Consider the following 23127-nt stretch of genomic DNA (forward strand, 5'->3'; position numbering starts at 1 on the left):
AAAAACAATATTCTCTGATCGCAATGAAAAAACCCTATAAATTATTAACAATAAAAAAGTTTCTCCTACCTGGAAACTTAAAGCTGCCTATTACACTATCGAGTGAAAGAAGAAAAAAAAAAAAAACATGGAAATTACAGAATTTCTTTTTTTTGGAGATGGAGTCTCACTCTGTCTCCCAGGCTGGAGTGCAGTGGCACAATCTCAGCTCATCACAACCTCTGCCTCCCAAGTTCAAGTGACTGTCCTGCCTCAGCCTCCCCAGTAGCTGGGACTACAGGCACGTGCCACCACACCCAGCTAATTTTTGTATTTTTAGTAGTAAATAGGGGGTTTCTGAACTCCTGACCTCAAGAGATCGGCCTGCTTCGGCCTCCCAAAGTGCTGGGATTACAGGCATGAGCCATGGCGCCCAGCCCAGAATTTCTTTAAAAAAAATAATGGAGGCTGGGGGTGGTGGCTCACACCAGTAATCTCAGCACTTTGGGAGGCCAAGGCAGGTGGATCACATGAGGTCAGGAGTTCAAGACCAGCCTGACCAATTTGGTGAAACTTCGTCTCTACTAAAAATACAAAAATTAGCCGGGCGTGGTGGTGCATGCCTGTAATCCCAGGTACTCAGGAGGCTGAGACAGGAGAACTGCTTGAACCCAGCAGGCAGAGGTTGCAGTGAGCTGAGATCGTGCCACTGCACTCCAGTCTGGGTGACAGAAAGAGACTCCATCTCAAAAACAAAACAAAACAAAACAAAACAAAGGAAAAATTATCTATCAGACTCCATGGGATATGGTTAAGAAAAAGATCAAAGTTCCATGTGCTGAACACTTCTATCAATAAACATGCAAGAAAAAAACAAAATGAACTAAATTTCTAAATTAAAAAGTTAGAAAAAACCCCCTACAAAGTAAAACCAAAGAAAACACAGAAAGAAAACAAAGACGAAAGCAGAAATTAACGAGGTAGGCTGGGCACGGAGGTTTATGCCTGTAATCATGCACTTTGGGAGGCCTAGGTGGGCGGATGGCTTGAGCCCAGGAGTTTGAGACCAGGCTGGGCAATCTGGCGAAATGCTGTTCCTACAAACACTACAAAAAAATTAGGCGAGTGTGGTGGTGCCCAACTGTGGTACCAGCTACTTGAGAAGGTGGTGGGGGAAGATTACCCGAGCCTGGGGAAGTTGAGGCTGCAGTGAGCCGTGATTGTGCCACTGCACTCCAGCCTGGGCAATGACTGAGACTCTGTCTTAAAATAAAAAATAAAAAAGAAAGAAAGGAGGTAAAGAAAAACAGTAGGCTGCGCGCAGTGGCTCCCACCTGTAATCCCAGCACTTTGGGAGGCCAAGGTGGCTGGATCAGGTCAGGAGATGGAGACTATCCTGGCTAACATGGTGAAACTCCGTCTCTACTAAAAATACAAAAAAGTTACCAGGCGTGGTGGCGGGCACCTGTAGTCCCAGTTACTGGGGAGGCTGAGGCAGGAGAATGGCGTGAACCCGGGAGGCGGAGCTCAGTAAGCTGAGATGGCGCCACTGTACTCCAGCCTGGGCAACAGAGCAAGACTGTCTCGGAAAAAAAAAAAAAAAGAAAAACAGTAAACCTAAATAATAAATTGACAAGATTTTAAGAAACTAACAAAATACACAAACCATTAACTGAGGCAAAATAGGGAGAAAGGAAAAATACACAAACTAAGAAATGACAGGTGAAAATAGTCATTGCAAAGAAATTTAAAACTATGATGAGCCTACCTTGCAAATATCTATGTAAATAAATTTGAAAATCTAGTTGAAAAGAATAATTTACTACAGAAAGATGGTTTACCATAATTAACCTCACTAGAGATAGAATAATTTCCAGAGATGAGAGAAGAGTGCTAGCAAGGACCACAGAAAACACCCCAGGTCCACGGGGCTTGCAAAGGGATTTCTATCAAACCTTTAAAGCCTGGATGGTCCCAGAGTGAACTGTTCCAGATCACTGAAAATGTAGAGATGAGTTTTCACCATGTTGGCCAGGCTGGTCTCAAACGCCTGACCTTGTGATCTGCACCCCCCTTCGGCTTTCCAAATGCTGGGATTACAGGCATGAGCCACCGTGCCCAGACAAAAACTTCCTACTTCTTTTTATGAGGCAAGTATAATATTGATACACAAAGCTAATACAGACAGAACAAAAACGGAAGTCACAGACCCATCTCTCCTAAAAATAATATAGGTGTACATATATTAAATAATGTAAACAGATCCCAAAACAAAAGAATATACCACAATCAAGTTGAGCTTTATTGCAGGAATTCAAGTTCAGTTCATACTTAAAAATCAAATAACATAAAACACCATATTAATACGTCTAAGAAGAAACATCATGGTTATCTCCACAGATGCTAGAAAACCTTTAAAGTTTAACACCCATTCCTAATGAAAAACACTCAAGAGATGAGGAATCGCTAGATATTTTTTTAACATTAAATTTTTTTAATGTGGCTAATTTCAAATAATTATCTTATAATATATAAACCTGAACCCTAAAGCCAACATCTTACTTAATGTGGAAACACCAGAGACATTTCTGTTAAGATCAGAAAAGATGCAGTTAAGTAAAAGAAAACAATTAGAGGCATAAGAATTGAAAAAGTAGAAGTAAAGCTTTCTCTATTTGTACACATATATAACAGAATGCCTGGAAAACCCCAGAGAATCAACAGCAAGACTCAAACAATAAAACAATTCAGTAAAGTAGAAGATAAAAAGTTAACATAGGGGCCTGGGCGCGGTGGCTCAAGCCTGTATTCCCAGCACTTTGGAGGCGGAGACGGCGGGATCACAAGGTCAGGAGATCGAGACCATCCTGGCTAACACGGTGAAAACCTCCGTCTCTAACTAAAAATACAAAAACTAGCGGGCGGATGGTGGCGGTCCGCGCCTGGTAGTCCCAGCTACTCTGGGAGGCTGAGGCAGGAGAATGGTGTAAACCCGGGAGGCGAGCTTGCAGTGAGGCTGAGATCTGGCCACTGCACTCCAGTCCGGGCGAACAGAGCGGAGGACTCCGCCTCAAAAAAAAAAAAAAAAAAAAAAGTTAACATATAGGCAGGGGTGAGGTGGACTAACATCTTGTAATCTTAGCACTTTGGGAGGTCAAGGAGGCAGATCACTTGATGTCAGGAGTTCGGAGACCTGCCTACCAACATGGTGGAAAACCCCATCTCTACCATTAAAATACAAACTGCTGGGCGTGGTGGTGTGCGCTATAGTCCCAGCCTAACCCAAGAGGCCAAGGCAGGAGATAGCTTGAACCCAGAAGGCGGAGGCTGCAGTGAGCCAAGACCGCACCTTGCACTCCAGCTGCGTGACGAGTGAAACTCCATCTCAAAAAATAAATAAAATTAAAATAAATAAAATAAAAAAATAAAGTTAACATACAGCCGGCGTGGTGGCTCACGCCTGTAATCCAGCACTTTGGGAGGCCGAGATGGGTGGATCACCTGAGGTCAGGGAGTTCGAGACCAACTTGACCAACATGGGTAAAACTCTGTCTCTACTAAACACAAAAAATTAGCGTTGGCGGTGGTTTTGCTTGCCTTTAATTCTAGCTACTTTGGGAGGTTGAGGCCAGGCAGAAACTTGGAACCTGGGAGGGCAGAGCTTGCAGTGAGCCAAGATTGTGCCACTGCACTCCAGTCTGGGCAACGAGTGAAACTCCTTCTCTAAATAAAATAAATAAATAAAACATACATATATAAATCAATTAGCTTTCAACACAAATAACCAGGGAGGCAGCCTATCCACAGAAATACAATCTGGCCGGGCGCGGTGGCTCAAGCTGTAATCAGCACTTTGGGAGCCGAGAACGGCGGATCACGAGGGTCAGGAGATGGAGACCATCCCGGCTAAACGGTGAAACCCCCGTCTCTACTAAAAAATACAAAAAACTAGCCAGGCAAGGTGGGCGGGCGCCTGTAGTCCCAGCTACTCGGGTCGGAGGCTGAGGCAGGGAGATGGGTGAACCCGGGAGGCGGGAGCTTGCAGTGAGCTGAGATCCAGCCACTGCACTCCCAGCCGTGGCAGAGCGAGACTCCATCTCAAAAAAAAAAAGAAATACAATCTGAGACTGGGCGCAGTGGCTCATGCCTGTAATCCCAGCACTTTGGGAGGCTAAGGTTGGAGGATCACTTGAAGTCAGGAGTTCGAGACTAGCCTGGCCAACATAGTAAAACCTGGTCTCTACTAAACAAAAATTAGATGAGTGTGCTGGTGCGGCACCTATAATTCCATCTACTTGAGAGGGTGGGGCATGAGAACTGCTTGAACCCGGGAGGTGGAGTTGAACCTGGGAGGTAGAGGCCGCAGTGAGGCGGAGGTTGCAGTGAGCCAAGATTGCGCCACTGCACTCCCGCCTGGGTGATGGAGTGAGACTCTGCCTCGAAAGAAATAAAGAAAGAGAGAGAGATAGAGAGAGATAGAGAGAGAGAGAGAGAGAAAGAGAGAGAGAATCTGAGTCTGAGCCACACACATAAGATTTTTCTAAAAGCCACATTAAGTTTTTAAAGAAACAGGTGAAATTAATTGCAGTAATATATTTAATTAAATATACGCAAAATAGTAGGATTTAAACATGTAACCAATATTAAAAATTATATTGAGATATTTCACTTTTTTTTTATTCACAATAGGTTTTCAAAATCCAGTGTATATTTTACACTTATAACACTTCTCAATTTGAACTGGCCGCATTTCAAGTGCTCAACAATAACATATGACTAGTGGCTACTGTATTGGATAGTTCAGAATTAGAAAACATAATGGTGGAGAAACTCCATTTAAATTAAAAACAAAGGTGATTAAATGCTGAGAAATAAACTTAGTAAGAAATGTGAAAAATACGTAAGAGAAAATTTAAAACTTTCCTGAATGACCCGAAAGTAAACTTGAACAAATGGAAAAACATCTCTTGTTCTTGGAAGAAATGATCAATATCATAAACACATCAATTCTCCCTAAATTAATGTACAAGTACAACGCAATTCCAATAAAGATACCAACAAGTTTTGCTTTTTTTGTGGAGGCAGATGGAGTCTCACTCTGTTGCCCTGGCTGGAGTGCAGTGGAACAACCTTGGTTCACTGCAACCTCTGGATCCCGGGTTCAAGCAATTCTCCCGTCTCAGTCTCCCCAGTAGCTGGGACCACAGGTGGTAGCCACCACGCCTGGCTAATTTTTTTATCTTTAGTAGAGACGGTGTTTCACCATCTCATTGGCCAGGCTGATCTCCAACTCCTGACCTCAGGTGATCCGTCCACCCAGGCCTCCCAAAGTGCTGGGATTACAGGTGTGAGTCACCACACCCAGCCCCAACAAATTTTTTTTTTTAAATGGAGCCAGGCACATTGATGCTAAAGTTCATATGGAAATACAAACAAGAAATAGCCTGGGAAATACTGAGCTGGAAAAGCTGTTAGGAGAGAATAGCCCTACAAGATATTAAAACATGTAGAGCCTCTAAAAATAACTACATGTAATAATGACACAAGTAAACAGAGAGGAAAGGAAGAGAAATTCCAGAAACAAACCCAAGTGAATATTGAAATTCACTGTAGGACAGGCCGGGAACGGTGGCTCGCCCCTGCAATCCCAGGACTTTGGGAGGCCAAGGCAGGCAGATCACCTGAGATTGGGAATCTGAGACCAGCCTGACCAACAAGAAGAAACCCCGTTTCTACTAAAAATACAAAATTAGCCAGGCATGGTGGTGCATGGCTGTAATCCCAGCTACTTGGGAGGTGGAGGCAGGAGAATTGCTTGAACACAGGAGGCGGAGGTTGCAGTGAGCTGAGATCATGCCACTGCAGTCCAGCCTGGGCAAAAAGAGTGAAACTCTGTCTCAAAAAGGAAAGGGAAAGGGAAAGGAAAGGAAGGAATTTATTGTAAGACAAAGGTGGCATCTTGAATCACTGGGACAAGATGATTTTATCATTTTTTTGTTTTTGTAGAAACAAGGTCTCATTATAGACCAGTCTGGAGTGCAATGGCACAATTATAGCTCACTGTAATCTCAAACTCCTGGGCTCAAGTGATTCTCCTGCCTCAGCCTTCCACGTGGTTGAGATTACTGGTGTGCACCACCATGCCCTGCTGTTTTTAAAAAAATATCTGTAGAGATGAGGTCTCACTATGTTGCCCAGGCTAGTCTCAAACTCCTGGGGCTCAAGTGATCCTCCTGCTTTGGCCCTCCAAAGTGCTGGGATCACAGGCATGAGCCATCACCCTCACACCTGGTCCAGGATGAACTTTCTAATAACTGGTGCTAAGGCCGGGCATGGTGGCTCACGTCTGTGATCCCAGCACTGTGGGAGGCTGAGGCAGGAAGATTGTTTTAGCCCAGGAGTTAGAGCCAGCTAAGGCAATGTAGTAAGACCCTGTTTTTACTAAAAGAAGGAAAAAAAAAAAAAAAATTAGCCATGGTGGCACATGCCTATAGTCCCAGCTACTCAGGAGGCTGAGGCGGCAGAATCACTAGAGCCCATGAGTTCAAGGCTGCAGTGAGCTATGACCACATTACCACACTCTAGCCTTGGTGAGAGAGTGAGACCCTGTACCTTACCCCCCCAAAAAAGAATAAATAATAATAATGTGCTGGGACAACTCATTAATCATTTGGAAAAAGAGAAATTGGATCCATATTTCACACCACACAGAAGAAAAATTTCCAAACATATTAGGGATATAAACGAAAAAAAATGAAACTACACAAATACTGGAAGGCAGCATGGGTGTGTTCCTCTTTAACCACAATGTTAGGGTAAAGCTTTCTAACAATTATTCAAAATCCAGAGGCAATAACAAATCAAGAAGCTGACCGCATAAAAGGAAGAACATTTCCTGACTGAAGAGCATACACAAAGTCAAAGACAACTTATGAACTGGGAGAGAATGTCTGCAGTATACACTGCATGGGTAAAAGGTTAATGTCCCTACTGTATAAAAAATTCTTAAATACAAAAGGGAAAAGACCAAAAACCTAGTAAGAAATGAGAAATAGGTATGAATAGAAAATTCATACACACAAAAAGAAATAGACCTTAATAATATTGACCTCATTGTAATTAGAGAAAAATGCAAATGAAACCTACACTGGGCCGGGCGCGGTGGCTCAAGCCTGTAATCCCAGCACTTTGGGAGGCCGAGATGGGCGGATCACGAGGTCAGGAGATCGAGACCATCCTGGCTAACACTGTGAAACCCCGTCTCTACTAAAAAAAACTACAAAAAACTAGCCGGGCGAGGTGGCGGGCGCCTGTAGTCCCAGCTACTCGGGAGGCTGAGGCAGGAGAATGGTGTGAACCCGGGAGGCGGAGCTTGCACTGAGCTGAGATCCGGCCACTGCACTCCAGCCCGGGCGACAGAGTGAGACTCTGTCTCAAAAAAAAAAAAAAAAAAAAAAAAAAACCTACACTGAGGGCTTACTGCAGCTAATGGATTGGCAAAAGTTAAAAAGCCTGACAACACACTCTGTAAGCAAGGCTGTGGCCAAACAGGCACTCAGATGCTGCTGGTGGGTGGGCTGACTGGAAGGTTTGGAGAACTTGGACGTAGCTAGCAAAAAAACTATGAAAGCACTTACCTTTTTAAAAATTGTTACTTTATTTTGTTTTAGAGATAGGGTCTTGCTCTGTCGCCCAAACTGGAATGCAGTGGCGTGATCCTGACTCACTGCAACTTTCATCTCCTGGGCTCAGGTGATCCTCCTGCATCGGTGTCTCCAGTAGCTGAGACTATAGGTGAGTACCACCACACCCGACTAATTTTTGTATTTTTAGTAGAGACAGGGTTCTTTCCACATGTTGGCCAGGCCGGCCTCGAACTTCTGACCTCAAGTGATCTGCCTGCCTTGGCCTCTCAAACTGCTGGGATTATGGATGTGAGCCACCGTGCCCAGCCTTAAACTTTTTTTTTTCTTTGAGATGGAGTCTCATTCTGTTACCAGGCTGGAGTGCAGTGGTGTGATCTTGGCTCACTGCAACCTCTACCTCCCCGGTTCAAGTGATTATCCTGCCTCAACCTCCCAAGAAGCTGGGATTATAGGTGCAAGCCACCATGCCCACCTAATTTTTGTATTTTTAGTATAGACGGGGTTTCATGCTGGCCAGCATGGTCTCGATCTCCTGACCTCGTGATCCGCCCGCCCCGGCCTCCCAACGTGTTGGGGTAACAGGAGTGAACCACTGTGCCCGGCTGCTTTAAATTTTTTTTAAGAGACAGGATCTCACTCTGTCACCCAGGCTGGAGTGCAGTGGTGCAATCATGACTCACTGCAGCCTCAAACTCCTGGGCTCGAGTGATTCTCCTGCCTCAGCCTACCGAGTAGCTGGGACTACAGGCGTGCGCCACCATGCCCAGCTAAGTGTCTTTTTTTTTTTTTTTTTTTTGAGACGGAGGTCTCGCTCTGTCGCCCAGGCTGGAGTGCAGTGGCCGGATCTCAGCTCACTGGCCAAGCCTCGCCTCCCGGGTTCACGCCATTCTCCTGCCTCAGCTCCCGAGTAGCTGGGACTACAGGCGCCCCAGGTCGCCCCGGGCTAGTTTTTTTGTTAGTTTTAGTAGAGACGGGGTTTCACCATGTTAGCCAGGGATCGGTCTTGATCTCCTGACCCGGTGATCCGCCCTTCTCCGCGCCTCCCAAAGCTTGCTGGGATTATAGGCTTGAGCCACCGCCGCCCGGCCTTTTTTTCTTAAGTAGAGACGGGGTCTTCTACTTTGCCCAGGCTGGTCTTAAATTCCCGATCTCAGGTAATCCTTCTGCCGTGGCTTCCCAAAGTATTGGGATTACAGGCATGAGCCACCACACAGGGAACACACTTACCTTTTGACCCAGCCCTCTCCCTTCTGGGAAAATGCTCCAAGGAAGCACCTCCAAACAATATGGAAATACATATGCACACAAGTACTCACTGTAGCACTGGGTGTAATGATTAAAACAAAGCACTGAGGCCAGGCACGGTGGCTCATACCTGTAGTCCCAGGTCACTTGAGGTCAGGAGTTCAAGGCCAGTCTGGCCAATATGGTGAAACTTTATCTCTATTAAAAATACAAAAATAAGCCGGTATGGTGGCACCTGCCTGTAATTTCGGCTACTTGGGAGGCTGAGAGAACTGCTTCAACCTGGGGGGTGGAGGATGCAGTGAGCCAAGATTGTGCCACTGCACTCCAGCCTAGATGACAGAGTGAGACTCCACCTCAAAACAGAAACAAAAACAAAAAACCAAAGCATTAGAAACAACCTAAATGCTGTCACATAGAAGAGTGACTGAAGAAATCACAGTACACTTTAAACGGAGTACTGTGTAGCTGTAGAAAGAATGAGGACAATCTCTATGAACTGATGTGCAGTGATTCCCAGAATATATTAAGTAGAAAAAAACCCAAAACTCAATATTAAATCTGTAATATACTACCTTTTACGTAAAAAAAAAAAAGCAAATAAGAAACTCATTAGTTACTTACAGGGAGTAGGTGGAAACAGATAAAAAAAAAAGAGGGATTGGGTAGGGGAGAAAACAAAATGGAATACAAATGGAAAAATGCTATCAGATATGTTTTAAATGAGTAGCATAATTGTACTAAAGGTGCAAACAACTAATTTAAGTCATTTGTAAATTCAGTGCTATCACCACACCCTGAGTTAGCCAAAGACAAAAAGAACTGAACAAATACCAAAAGCATGCCCGGAGTTTTCCATCGGGGTAAAGGTAGGCACTCTGAACCCTCTACCTGTGTTGCAGGACTCGGCAAGTCAGTGAAGGCACCATGGATGATGGGGTCCAGGTTCTTACTATCTAAGGAGTTACAAAGGTGGACGGGGGAAGGGAGAACACTTGCTGTAGCACAGGAGTGGGGCTGGGATATCTGTGGAACTCACGGCCTGTACATAGCAATTAGATAAAACAGACATCTATGGGTGTGTAGGTGGCAGGTGCTCATGTGCACACGCTCACACCCCCACTCCTCCCGCTCTGCTGACTGAGAGGGCCTAGAAGCAATGCCATATGGCAGTGTCCAGGTCTGGGTTTCTGAACACCACTGTTCAAGAAAGAATAGGGCTCCTTGGAGAAACGGCTGGTTCAGGGCTGGGAGAGAGAAGACGTGAGATGAGCCCAGAGCATCGAACCATGACAGAAAGTATAAAGTGCTTAAAGGCTGGTAGGGGCACATCAAACCCTCTAAGGAAAAAGCCATTCCGAGGGTCTCCCACTGACCGAATCTCAGACGATCAGAACAGCAACATAAATAGCATTTGTAAAAGATTCTAATCTATAGCATCAAGTAAAAATTCGTGGATCCATCCTGATATAACTGAATTAATGGAAAAAAAAAAAAAAAAACATGGGGTTGGAAAGCTCTTCCTACAGTTGAATGGCAAGTAACAAATACAGAAAGAAAGAATATGGCCGGGCGCGGTTGCTCAAGCCTGTAATCCCAGCACTCTGGGAGGCCGAGGCGGGCGGATCACGAGGTCAGGAGATCGAGACCATCCTGGCTAACCCGGTGAAACCCCGTCTCTACTAAAAAATACAAAAAACTAGCCGGGCGAGGTGGCGGGCGCCTGTAGTCCCAGCTACTTGGGAGGCTGAGGCAGGAGAATGGCGTGAACCAGGGAGGCGGAGCTTGCAGTGAGCTGAGATCCGGCCACAGCACTCCAGCCTGGGCGACAGAGCGAGCCTCCGTCTCAAAAAAAAAAAAGAAAGAAAGAAAGAAAGAATAATATTAGAAAAATCACCACTGGGGCCAGGGGCAGTGGCTCACGCCTGTAATCCCAGCACTTTGGGAGGTTGAGGCGGGCGGATCACCTGAGGTCGGGAGTTTGAGACCAGCCTGACCAACATGGTGAAATCCCACCTCTACTACACAAAATTAGCCGGGTGTGGTGGTGCATGCCTGTAATCCCATTTACTTGAGAGGCTGAGGCAGGAGAATCACTTGAACCCGGGAGGCAGGGGTTGTGGTGAGCCAAGATCACACCACTGCACTCCAGCCTGGGCAACAAGAGCAAAACTCCATCTCAAAAAAAAAAAAAAAAAAAAAAAAAAAAAAAAAAAAAAAAAAAATCACGATATGACAACACAGCAATAAAACATTTCAGGCAATAATCATTAATGGATGCTACAACTAGTTGGTGAATGTTCAATAAAAACAGGATACTTGTCTCCCCATAAGACACTTACTAATTATCAAAGGAGAAATATTAACTTGACCGTAGTGAAAATGGACAGACCAGCTCAACCCAGGATCAGAGTTCCCGTCACCAGTGATAGGACAGACACCATCATCCACCTCCTGGTGGGATACACCAGCAGGGACTGGTCACATCAATGGTGTTGCTGCCAAAAACATGGAATCTGAATCTGACTGGGAAGACATGAGGCATACACCCTGACCAAGGGTTACTCTAAAAAAATAAATGGGTTGCACTCTTCAAAAAAGTCAAGGTCATGAAAAACAGACACCGATCCAAAGGAAAAGAAATTAAAGAGATATGACACGGGATCCTGGACTGGATCCCACATCAGGAGAAATAAGAGGTTTTTTTTTTTTTTTTTGCTATAAAGGATGTTAAAGGGAACACTGGAGAAACATGAGTAAGGTCTACCATTAGAGAATAGCACTGGATCAGTGTCAACTTCTTCATTTTGATCACTGTACTGTGGTTTTATAAGTGTCCAAGTGTCCTTATCTTGAGGAAATATACACAGAAGTATTTTAGATTAAAGGGGTGTCATGTATGAAGTGACTCTCATTCTGTCCAGAAAAATAACAGAGAGAGGGAGAGAGAATGACGAAGCAAACATGGGAAATACTGATGTTGGGGAACTACAGTTGGGGAACTGGAGGGGGTAGAAATCCTCTACATTTTTTTTTTTTTTTGAGATGGAGTCTCCCTCTGTCACCCGGCTGAAGTGTAATGGCCCGATCTTGGCTCACTGCAACCTCTGCCTCCTACGTTCAAGCGATTCTCCTGCCTCAGCCTCCCCAAGTAGCTGGGACTACAGGCGCGCCACCAAGCCCAGCTAATTTTTTTTGGTATTTTTAGTAGAGACAGGGTTTCACAGGGCCAGGCTGGTCTCGAACTCTTGACCTCTGGTGATCTGCCCACCCTGGCCTCCCACAGTGCTGGGATTACAGGTGTGAGCCACCATGCCCAGCCCTTCTATGCTCTTTTCTACAGGAGGGAGGCCACACGGCGAGAGCACGCCAAACCCGGTGTTTTCCCATACTAGCACATCACACGTGGAAAACCAGGCACCGCTCAGAAATACCTTCCCGCTATTCTGTATTTACCAATTGAATTGTTGACTCTGTCTCCTTTCTTCTTCTTATTTTTCTTGTTCTTGCCCTTTGGCTGAGGGGACTCTGCCAGCACCAGCTTGTTGTTCTGATGCTCGCTGGGAGAGGTGGGCTCCATAGGGGTTGGGTTTGACTTTTCTTCCTTGATGTGGTTCAGCTGCTTTTTGTTATTGTTATTACTGTTGACTTTTCTCTCCTCTCTTTTCTGCTCTGTGATGGATGTGAGATCAACCACCTTAGCCTTTGACTCAGTCTGGGCCCGAGGCTTGGGCTGCCCCTCTGTGGCCTTGGGCGGCTCCGTGGGCCTTCTTGCTGGCTCGCTGCTGGCCTTGCTGGTCTGCCGCAGCTTCTGCTTGCCATTTCCCTCCTTATGGTGCTGCATGATGTCAAAGAAAAAAGAGAGTGGCTCATGCTGCTTCCCATTCACCTCCTTGGGGAGGAGAAATTTGGAGTCTCTGGTGATGACGGGGTCTGCAGCATCCCCCTCAGCCCCTAGCCCTGGCCTGGGCTCTGAGTGGTTCATATGCCTGGATGGGGACTGAGAAGAGGTTTCTGGTGCGTCAGTTTGCTCTAGTGAGCCATTGTGGATGTTTTCAGAGTTAGAGACAGACTCTGTTGCTGCCTGGAAATTTCCAGTGAGCATGTCCAACTTGGGGCAGTCTTTACTTGGCCTCTCCTTCTTCTTCTTTTTTACAGCTCTTAGCTTCTGAAGCTCCTGAAGCCGCTGAAACTCCTCCTTGAAACGCTCCTCCTCTTCTTCCTCCTCCTCCTCCTCCTCCCGCCGCCTCTGCTCCTCCTGGAGGTGCAGGTGCTCCCGGGCCCTGGCCTCTGCTTCCAGGCGAGCTTTCTCCTCCAGCTGCCAATGCAAAAAGAAGGCAGTCTAAGACTACAGTGAGTGCTAAAACTTAAGTCATACAGAAAACTAAGATAATTTTAAAACGAATCACATATGGAACATAAACTCTGAAGAGGCTGTAATACATCAGAACTTAACACACACCCATCTCCAATTCTCTTACTCTACAGGATTGTTAAACTTCACCTATTTACTAAAGTATATGCTTCCTTTTTTGGGTGGGGGCATGGTAGTTAACAAAAAATTCCCCATAGCCTTTGAGCTGGTGCTAAACACAGTAACCAAGGGCAAAGCAGCTGCAAAGCACACATCCAGGGAGCCAGCTACCCCTTCACAGGTGTGGCAGGCATCATGCTGCCTGGAGGAATGGATGATGTAACCAATACCACAGCCTGCCTGGGCAGTACTGAGGCTGCACACGTGCCGCCAGAACTCTGGCCACCTTTCCAGGCGAAGGCTGATGCATTCACCTGAACAGGGAATGTAAGAAATGTGCAGCGGCTCACACCTGTGATCCTAGGAGTTCAAAAGCAGCCTGGGCAACACGGCAAAACCCTCTCTCTACAAAAAGTATCAAAATTAGCTGGATGTGGTGGCGCACGACTGTGGTCCCAGCTATTTGGGAAGCTGAGGTGAGAATCGCTTGAAGCCAGGAGGTCGAGGCTGCAATGAGCTGTGATGGCACCACAAAAAGAAATGTGTAGTAAAAGAAACAGAAATTCCTTCTTCCCACCCTAGCAGATAAACAAAAGTGCCATATATTTTCACTAGTGGGACAGAGCAAATGACTCACTGTTCAACTTGATGGAAAACTAATTTTCATCCCAAGTGAAGACTGCCTTTGAGTAGTGATGCATACATACATACTCCAGGGGCACAAATGGAAACTGTTCTTTGTGTTCAGAGAGCAGATGGGAGTCATCAGTGTCAGGAGCACGGCTCCACCCACCACCAACCTTTAGAAATGCTGGGGCTTATGAGAAACTCTGGCAAAAGCATTTCTCCTAGAGAAATAGAAAAGTACTCCCCAAGTGTAAATTATTTTTCACAATATTTTAACAGGAAAATTATCTTTTGAAAACTTAAAATTATGATACAAATTTAACATTGGTATGTTACTAAAAATTTCATTTGACAATTCAAGTAAAAATTATTTAACATCCTTCTCCATGTGTATGTCAGGAGCAGCACCCAGCAGCCACCTCATGGTGGGTCCTACAGTCCAATGTCTGGAGTGAGCTGCGGGGCTACACTGCAGAAGTGAGGAGACCGACTCCATCAGGACACTTGCTGGCACACACTGGCCAGCTGGCGCCCTCTCAGAGCCGATCTAAATCCAACATAGGTGTCTTGTCAATATATGGACCAATAACAAGCACGTGAGGGCAGGTGCCCTGGTATCTAGCAGGGTGGCTGCCCCAGCACAGGCCTCTGGGTTGGACCTGCTACGGGACAGAACAGGTGAACTGTTGCCGTCCCTTCAACAACCAGCCAGCCAGTGAGCCTCAACACACATCTGTGAGCTGCTCTGTAAAATGGGTGCGGCGTAGAAAGCACCAGCAGGCGGTCCCTCGAGGTGGGACTGGTTGCTGAGCAGGGCCTATGACATCAGCCTCTAAGGATCAGCTGGGCCTCAAGTCTGGATCCAGACCACTTGCAAGGTCAGAGAGTAAGAGCCTGGGATGGAGAGTACCCTGAAAACTCAGGAAGGGGTCCCAGAGGCCTCCAGTGAATCTCAATAGGAGGTCTCAGAGCCTTGGACCACCGTGGGGACCCCTGATGCTGGACACTCCTGAATGGAGGACACACTATGTTCTCCCCACTCCAGCAGTCCCCAGTCTTCTGGGGCACAGAACAAGGCTTCTCCCCTAAAGCCTCCCAATCAGGCCCAATAATCAGTCTAAACCTACTTTAGGACTGTGAGGTATGAGCAGAGCTCTTGAGGGTAGAACAATCACAACAGCTAAGATAGAAATAACATAGGACATCGGGCCCACCCTCTGGTCCACTGTGGGATCATCCTCTTCCTCACCTCTCTGCCTGACCATGCCGCAGACGGAAACCTGGCCTCCTCCCAAGACAACTGTCCTACTATCAGAACCCCAGGAACCTGCAAGTTCCCTCTGCATGCAGCCCTCATCTGCTCACTGAGGTCTGGCTCTTGGAGCCTGACATTTTTAGGGAGCTGAAACCAGAAGGCTCTTTGGAACTGCTCCAGCATAGGGGCATTTAGAAAATCCTCCAAGAGAAAAGGTTTTTTTTTTTTCTTTTGAGACACTCTGTCACCCAGGCTGGAGTGCAGGAGCATAATCTTGGCTCACTAAAACCTCCACCTCTGAGGTTCAAGCGATCCTCTCACCTGAGTCTCCTGAGTAGCTGGGACTACAGGCGTACACCACCATGCCTGGCTAATTTTTTTTCTATTTGACATTTGCTTTTTGTGACACACCATGCCCTCTGGAAAGGAAGGAACTGCTCATGCCTTCCCATGAAGACTTATTTTCCTCCCCTCTAATCAATGCCATGTACTGGTCTTCATCTGGAACAGCAGTGGGACAAGAGGAGCATGGGGGACATGCTCAGACCTGAGTCCAGAAGACTTCCCTGTGCCAAGTGCCCTGCCCCAGTCTCATATCAAAGACACTTCTTCACCCACATGCCCCAAAAGCCCACCTGGGCCTTTCTTCTACCATCTCTACAGTTGAGGGCTCCTTTCTTGGAAAAGAAGGTTCTCCAACAGATAAAGCTGGAGTGTCTGCTGCTGCCCTCATGACAGCCAGCACAAGAACAAACCCATTCTACAAAAGGGGAAGTAATTTCCTGAAAACACAAAGTGAAGTTTTTTACCAGTCTCCAGTTGAGGCCACCAGCGACAGGCTGGCTCTCGGAGCAATGTTGTGGGCAAGTAAACACACGTCAGAGCCCCAACCTTCTGTAGCTCAGCCCTGCCTGGAGACTGGTGTTGCACGGCACCCTCAAATGCCCTCAGACCTGGCACCTCCACGTGCTGAGACCTGTCACTTGCCTTCCTTTGCTTATGCCTTGCCCGCTTCGCTGCACGCGTGCTGCTCACTGGTTTGGTTTCAGAGCTGTTTATAAACTGCAATAAATCCTCCACCCTCCGATGGTCAACGACGCTTTCCCTTTCTGAGATCTGATCCATTTTTTTAGGTTGCTCTTCTTTCCTCTTGGTCAGCCGTAAGCGAAGCTTTTCCCTCATTTCTGCATAATTTCTACTTGTTGGTGCAGCTGGAGGCTGAGAAAAACAACAGTTACGCTTAAGTTTTAAAATTTTGAATGTAATAAATTTCAGACCACACCTCCAAAATAAACTGTTTTATTACTCAAGTAGTATATATTTGTTGTGAAAAATAAGGAAATAAAACAACCAGCAGAAAAAAAGAAAAACCTATCAGCAAGTCATCCAAAAGTGGCATTTTGATACCTATCCTCAAATTTTACATATTCATGAAAAACCTGGTAAAACATGCACAGCTATGCACATAAGTGGATTTTTAAACTAAAAAGGAAACAATTACAAATTCTGATTAATATACTTTATTTATTTACTTATTTTCGAGACAGGGTCTTGCTCTGTCACCCAGGCCAGAGCGCAGTGGTGCAATCATAGCTCACTGCAGCCTTGGTCTCTGGGCTCAAGCAAAGCAGCTATGTACCGTCACACCCACAGCTAATTTTCTTCATTTTTTGTAGAGAAAGGGTCTCAAGGTGTCACCCAAGCTGGTCAATTCCTGGGCTCAAGAGATCCTCCTCCCTTGGCCTCCCAAAGTGCTGGTATTACAGGCATGAGCCACCGTGCTTGGCCTCTACTTGTTATTTAATATGGTGTGAATATCTTTTCATGTCAATAAATGTGTCTGTAGCATCTTTCTATCCATTTGTAGGTTTCCTTTTTGGTGCCAAAAACAAAAAAAACCTGCCCTGAATCCTACTGCCAAATTTCTTACTATAAAAATATGTGCACATTTTAGGAAATGCAAACAGAGCTAAAGCAGAAAAAGAACAACTATAAGCCCCTGCTATTCCTACCACCCATCCCTCTTAAACTGTGGGTGGTAACTGGTTGTACAAATTAAATCACAGCTCTGGAAAGACGGACAAGTACGTGTGTGTACCAATGCCCTCTGTATTCAAACAAGAGAAATCCAACTGCACACACACAACGCTGCTGTCACTGGCCACAATGTTCCACCATATGGATATACCATGGTTAACAACCTCCTAACAATGGGTATTCAGTAGGAATACTGCACCCCTGATTTACCAATTACCTTAAAAACCACAAACAAAATGTAAAAATGAAGCAAAAAATCATTATGGCTAAATCTTTGGGCAAATATTTTTCTTTGCTTCTTTACGATGGATATATCCTAGAGGTGCAGAATTTCTGCAGAGGAGCCCGTGTGCTGCACACTTCCCACATCATGACGCGCTGACCTCACGCACTCACCCCGCCGTGCCCAAAGAATTCGCAGTAGCAGCAGTCGCAGTACTTGCCCTCCTTCTGGTTGGTGGAGGTTGAGGTGCTGGAGCTGTGCTCAGAGCAGCTGTCCTCATCTGCACTCTCGTCCCCATCATCCTGCTGTGGGTCGTAGACACCATTCTCGCAGCGGTGCCCTTCGCAGTCAGGGTCACTGCAAAATCGCACACAAGCTCATCGGCAAGTGGCCGGCCCTGGGAGGCAATGACTCCCATTGTTGCGCATGACCACCCACTGTCCTGCCCATTTCACAGACAAGAGGCAGCGCAGAGGGTGCATAGCCCCAAGGTTCCTAGGGAGTCATACACATGCACCAAAGACGTTGGCCAGGGGCTCACGTGGCAGGCATGGCGTGTGCGCACGCATGCAGGCGGTCCCTCAAAGCGCTCATAGAGCGCCACTGAACAGGAACACGTAGTCTCTCCAATGACTCCTTCTAAGACTGTCCCTGCCACCACAGCTTCCATACTAAGGGGGAGAAGGGGTATAGCTTCAAACGGGCAAGTTCAAAGGTAAAAGAAATTGTCTTAAAAGGAAAGTCTGGCTGGGTGCAGTGGCTCACGTCTGTACTCCCAGCACTCTGGGAGGCCGAGGAAGGTGGATCCCCTGGGGTCAGGAGTTCGAGATCAGCCTGGCCAACATGGTGAAACCTGTCTCTACTAAAAATACAAAAATTAGCCAGGCATGGTGGTCTCACTACTTGGGAGGCTGAGGCAGGAGAATCACTTGAACCCAGGAGATGGAGGTTGCAGTGCGCTGAGATTGCACCACTGCACTTCAGCCTGGACGACAGAGCGAGACTCTGTCTCCAAAACAAAACAAAACAAAAACCTGTTGAGTGTTTGTTGTATTGTGTTTTTACTATACACATTTCATTCATTTTCTTCTGATTCCAACCTAGGTATAACAAATACAACTTATACAACAAATAACAATGTACACCCCCGATGCTGTCAGTGTTTAGGGGTAACTGGCCTACCTTTCCATGGCAGCCCACTGCCCCTGCTCTTCCGTCTGCAGAACTAGAGGCTGAGATGGGAGCCCCTCCACCCATGGCCTCTGCTGGGGACATCCTTGCGTTCCCTCAGCATTTCACTAGGCTTTTCAACTGCATGGTCCCGGGGAAGTTTCTGTAGCTGTGCTAGTGCAGTGTAAACACCCATTTTCCAAAGTGCTCCCATGTCCCCAACCAGGACTTGGCTCACCTGCAGACACTTGGAGGGGCGCTAATGGAGCCATCTGTGGCCGGGGGCAGGGGTGCAGGACAGAAACTCTTGCGTGTGTCCACAAACCCAGGAGTTGTGGTTGCTGTTTTGGGGAATGATGGGGCTGCAAGATTTGCAAGGTGAGGTGTGGAAGCAGGTGAAAGCGCGGCAGGTGAGAGCGCGGCAGGTGAGAGTGCGGCAGGCGAGAGCGCTGGGAGGGGGGCCAAGCCCGTGGGGCTGTTCCTCGGGGCGGCTGGGGCCGAGTGTCTGTGGTCCTCCTTGCTGATGCCATGAAACACGTCACCTGCATTTAGAGAGGTGAGAGTCACTGCCAAGTTTTTGTTTCAAAAATGTTCAAACCTGCAGAAAATCTGAAAGAACACACAAAGAGTACCCATTCATCCTTCACCTTGCTTCATCATCACGACCTAATACTCTGTCCTGTTTATAAACTTTATTTCTTACATGCACATACACTTTTCGGCTGAATGTCTGCAAATTGCACTCACCTCTAAAACACTTCAGCATGAACTCCTCAGAACATCGACAGTTTGCTTTTTTAAAAAAATTTCTTGGGCCGGGCGCGGTGGCTCAAGCTTGTAATCCCAGCACTTTGGGAGGCCGAGACGGGCGGATCACGAGGTCAGGAGATCGAGACCATCCTGGCTAACACTGTGAAACCCTGTCTCTACTAAAAAAAAATACAAAAAAAACTAGCTGGGCAAGGTGGCAGGCGCCTGTAGTCCCAGCTACTCGGGAGGCTGAGGCAGGAGAATGGCGTAAACCCGGGAGGTGGAGCTTGCAGTGAGCTAAGATCCGGCCACTGCACTCCAGCCTGGGCGACAGAGCGAGAGTCCGTCTCAAAAAAAAAAAAAAAAAAAAAAAAAAATTTCTTGGCTGGGTGCGGTGGTTCATGCCTGTAATCCCAGCACTTTGGGAGGCTGAGGCCAGCGGATCACAAGGTCAGGAGATAGAGACCAGCCTGACTAACTTAGTGAAACCTTGTCTGCACTAGAAACAGAAAAAATTAGCCGGGCATGGTGGCATGTACCTGTAGTCCCAGCTATTTGGGAGGCTGAGGCAGGAGGATCACAGATCACACCACTGCACTCTAGCAGCCTGGGCGACAGAGCCAGACTCCATCTCAAAGGGGGAAAAAAAAAAAAATCNNNAAATTTCTTGGCTGGGTGCGGTGGTTCATGCCTGTAATCCCAGCACTTTGGGAGGCTGAGGCCAGCGGATCACAAGGTCAGGAGATAGAGACCAGCCTGACTAACTTAGTGAAACCTTGTCTGCACTAGAAACAGAAAAAATTAGCCGGGCATGGTGGCATGTACCTGTAGTCCCAGCTATTTGGGAGGCTGAGGCAGGAGGATCACAGATCACACCACTGCACTCTAGCAGCCTGGGCGACAGAGCCAGACTCCATCTCAAAGGGGGAAAAAAAAAAAAATCACCTTTTTCTTTTTTAAGAGACAGGGTCTCACTATGTTGTCCAGGCTGGTCTTGAACCCCTGGGCTCAAGCGATCCTCTCACCAGGGCCACCTAAAGTGCTGGGACTACAGGTGTGAGCCACTGCACCCAGCTTTTTACTTAAAAATTTCCTCCCGTCTCTCTCCTCTCTTTCTTTTCTTTCTTTCCCTCCCTCCCTCCCTCTCTCTTTTTTTGACATTTTGCTGAATAACCACAATACTATGATCACCTCAATGGCATTTAACACTGACAGGAAGGCCGGGCACGGTGGCTCAAGCCTGTAATCCCAGCACTTTGGGAGGCCGAGACGGGCGGATCATGAGGTCAGGAGATCGAGACCATCCTGGCTAACACGGTGAAACCCCCCCCAAAAAAAAACAAAAAAACAAAACAAAACAAAGAGAAACAAACAAAAAAGAAAAATAAGCAAAAAATAAATAAAAAAAGAAAACAAAGAAAAACAACAAAACAAACAAACAAACAAACAAAAAACAAAGAGAAACACGGTGAAACACCGTCTCTACTAAAAAATACAAAAAAACTAGCTGGGCGAGGTGGTGGGCGCCTGTAGTCCCGGCTACTTTGGAGGCTGAGGCAGGAGAATGGCGTGAACTCAGGAGGCGGAGCTTGCAGTGAGCCGAGATCCGGCCACCGCACTGCAGCCTGGGTGACAGAGCGAGACTCTGTCTCAAAAAAAAAAAGAAAAAAAAAATTGACAGGATACTCTCATCTAAGGTACAACTCATATTCAATTTTCCAATTTCCTTCACATGTCCATTATAGCTTTCCCACCAACCCAGCCTCTTCTAACCCTTTTCTCTTTTCACAAGACTAACTTTTTTTTTTTGAGACAGAGTCTCGATTTGTCGCCCAGGCTGGAGTGCAGTGGCGCGATCTTGGTTCACTGCAAGCTCCACCTCCTAGGTTCACGTCATTCTCCTGCCTCAGCCTCCCACGGAGCTGCGACTACAGGAGCCCACCACCACGCCCGGCTAATTTTTTTGTATTTTTAGTAGAGCCGAGATTTCGCTGTGTTAGCCAGATGGTCTTGATCTCCTAACCTCATGGTCCGCCTGCCTTGGCCCGCCAAAGTGCTGGGATTAGAGGCATGAGCCACCGTACCTGGCCTAACATTTTTTTTTAATAGGCCACCTGTCTGCCCATTTGCATTGTCTTGTCTCGGTAGATTTAGATAAAACGTTCTGGGCACAAATCCTGCAAATATTATGTTGGATTCTTCTGAGTTTGTGGCAATGGGATGCAACCAGTGTCTCTCTGTTTCATGGTGATGTGCATGGCACTGTCTGCTAGGCTCCTCCAGAGTCTGGCACCCACCATTCCTTTGTAATCTGTCAGTCCCCAGTGATAGGGTTTGGTTGTGTCCCCACCCAAATTTCCTCTTGAATTGCAGTTCCCATAATCCCCCCGTGTAATGGAAGGAACCCAGTGGAAATAACTCAATCATGGTGGGGGCTTCCCCCATGCTGTTCTAGCGAGTGAGTTCTCACGAGATCTGACAGTTTTATAAGGGGCTTCCCCTTCACTGGGTATTCATTCTCTCCCCCGTGAAGAGGTACCTTCCACCATGATTGTAAGTTTCCTGAGGCCTCCCCAGCCATGTGCAACTGTGAGTCAATTAAAATTTTTTCCTTTATAAATTACCCAGTCTTGGGTAGTTCTTCATAGCACCGTGAGAATGGATTAATACAGGCGCTCACCATTCCTGTGTAATCTGTCAGTTCCCTGTGGGTGCTGCTTTTGAACAGCAGAAATACTCCATTCCCCAAACTGATATCCCTCGTTAACCTCCATGAATGCTGCATCCTTGCACCAGCTGTTACCCCAGGGGCGCAGCATGCTGAAGTGCCACTCCTATCCTTCTTACACATTTGGAGGAGGTGTGCTTCTACAAGAAGGAGCTTCCCGCCCTACTGCTCTGTTTGAGCACCCCAATCCCTTTGGATTCTTGACTTTATTTGTATGCTATAGTCAAACTTCCTTACTGTTTTTTAAATTTTTTTTTTTAGAGACGGGGTCTCATCACTATGTTGCCCAGGCTAGTCTCAAACTCCCAGGCTTAAGCAATCCTCCCCTTTTAGCCTCCCAAAATGCTGGGAGCTACTGCACTCAGCCTCTTCATTCCTTTTAATGCTCAATCTGTCCCAGCTTTGGCTAGTGAGCCAGCTCACATCTGCTCAGCATTTTCCTAAAGCAGCTTCTGAGAAATCTTGCCACATGCTCAGAAAGCAATGACCTCCTTGCCTGGTCAACATGGTGAAACCCCGTCTCCACCAAAAATTCAAAAATTAGCCGTGCATGGTGGTGGGTGCCTGTAGTCCCAGCTACTCAGGAGGCCAAGGTGGGAGAATCGCTTGAACACAAGAAGTGGAGGCTGTAGTGAGCTGAGATTGTGCCACTGCACTCCAGCCTGGGCGAACAAGAGTGAGACCCTATCTTTTTTTTTTTTTGTCACGGAGTCTCGCTCTGTCACCCAGGCTGGAGTGCAGTGGCCAGATCTCAGCTCACTGCAAGCTCTGCCTCCCGGGTTCACACCATTCTCCTGCCTCAGCCTCCCGAGTAGCTGGGACTATAGGCGCCGCCACCTCGCCCGGCTCATTTTTTGTATTTTAGTAGAGACGGGGTTTCACCGTGTTAGCCAGGATGGTCTCGATCTCCTGACCTCGTGATCCGCCTGTCTCGGCCTCCCAAAGTGCTGGGATTACAGGCTTGAGCCACCGCGCCCGGCCGAACCCATTATT

At 46.9% G+C, this 23127-nt stretch overlaps 1 protein-coding gene across 4 annotated transcripts in view; it reads right to left on the bottom strand.

Annotated features, from left to right (window-relative positions):
• Window positions 1–23127, bottom strand: part of FAM193A (family with sequence similarity 193 member A) — a 144454-nt gene that overhangs the window by 25201 nt on the left and 96126 nt on the right. For all 4 annotated transcript variants that reach the window (XM_017863155.1, XM_017863153.1, XM_017863156.1 and 1 more), the window contains 4 exons: window positions 18895–19198; window positions 17660–17843; window positions 16214–16444; window positions 12327–13188 (listed from right to left, as the gene is read on the bottom strand). In XM_017863155.1, the coding sequence (XP_017718644.1) occupies window positions 12327–13188; window positions 16214–16444; window positions 17660–17843; window positions 18895–19198 (1581 nt within the window). The remainder of the gene's footprint in view (window positions 1–12326; window positions 13189–16213; window positions 16445–17659; window positions 17844–18894; window positions 19199–23127) is intronic.

This window comes from Rhinopithecus bieti, unplaced genomic scaffold, assembly GCF_001698545.2.
Source record: "Rhinopithecus bieti isolate Rb0 unplaced genomic scaffold, ASM169854v2 scaffold_68244, whole genome shotgun sequence".
NCBI lineage: Eukaryota > Metazoa > Chordata > Mammalia > Primates > Cercopithecidae > Rhinopithecus > Rhinopithecus bieti.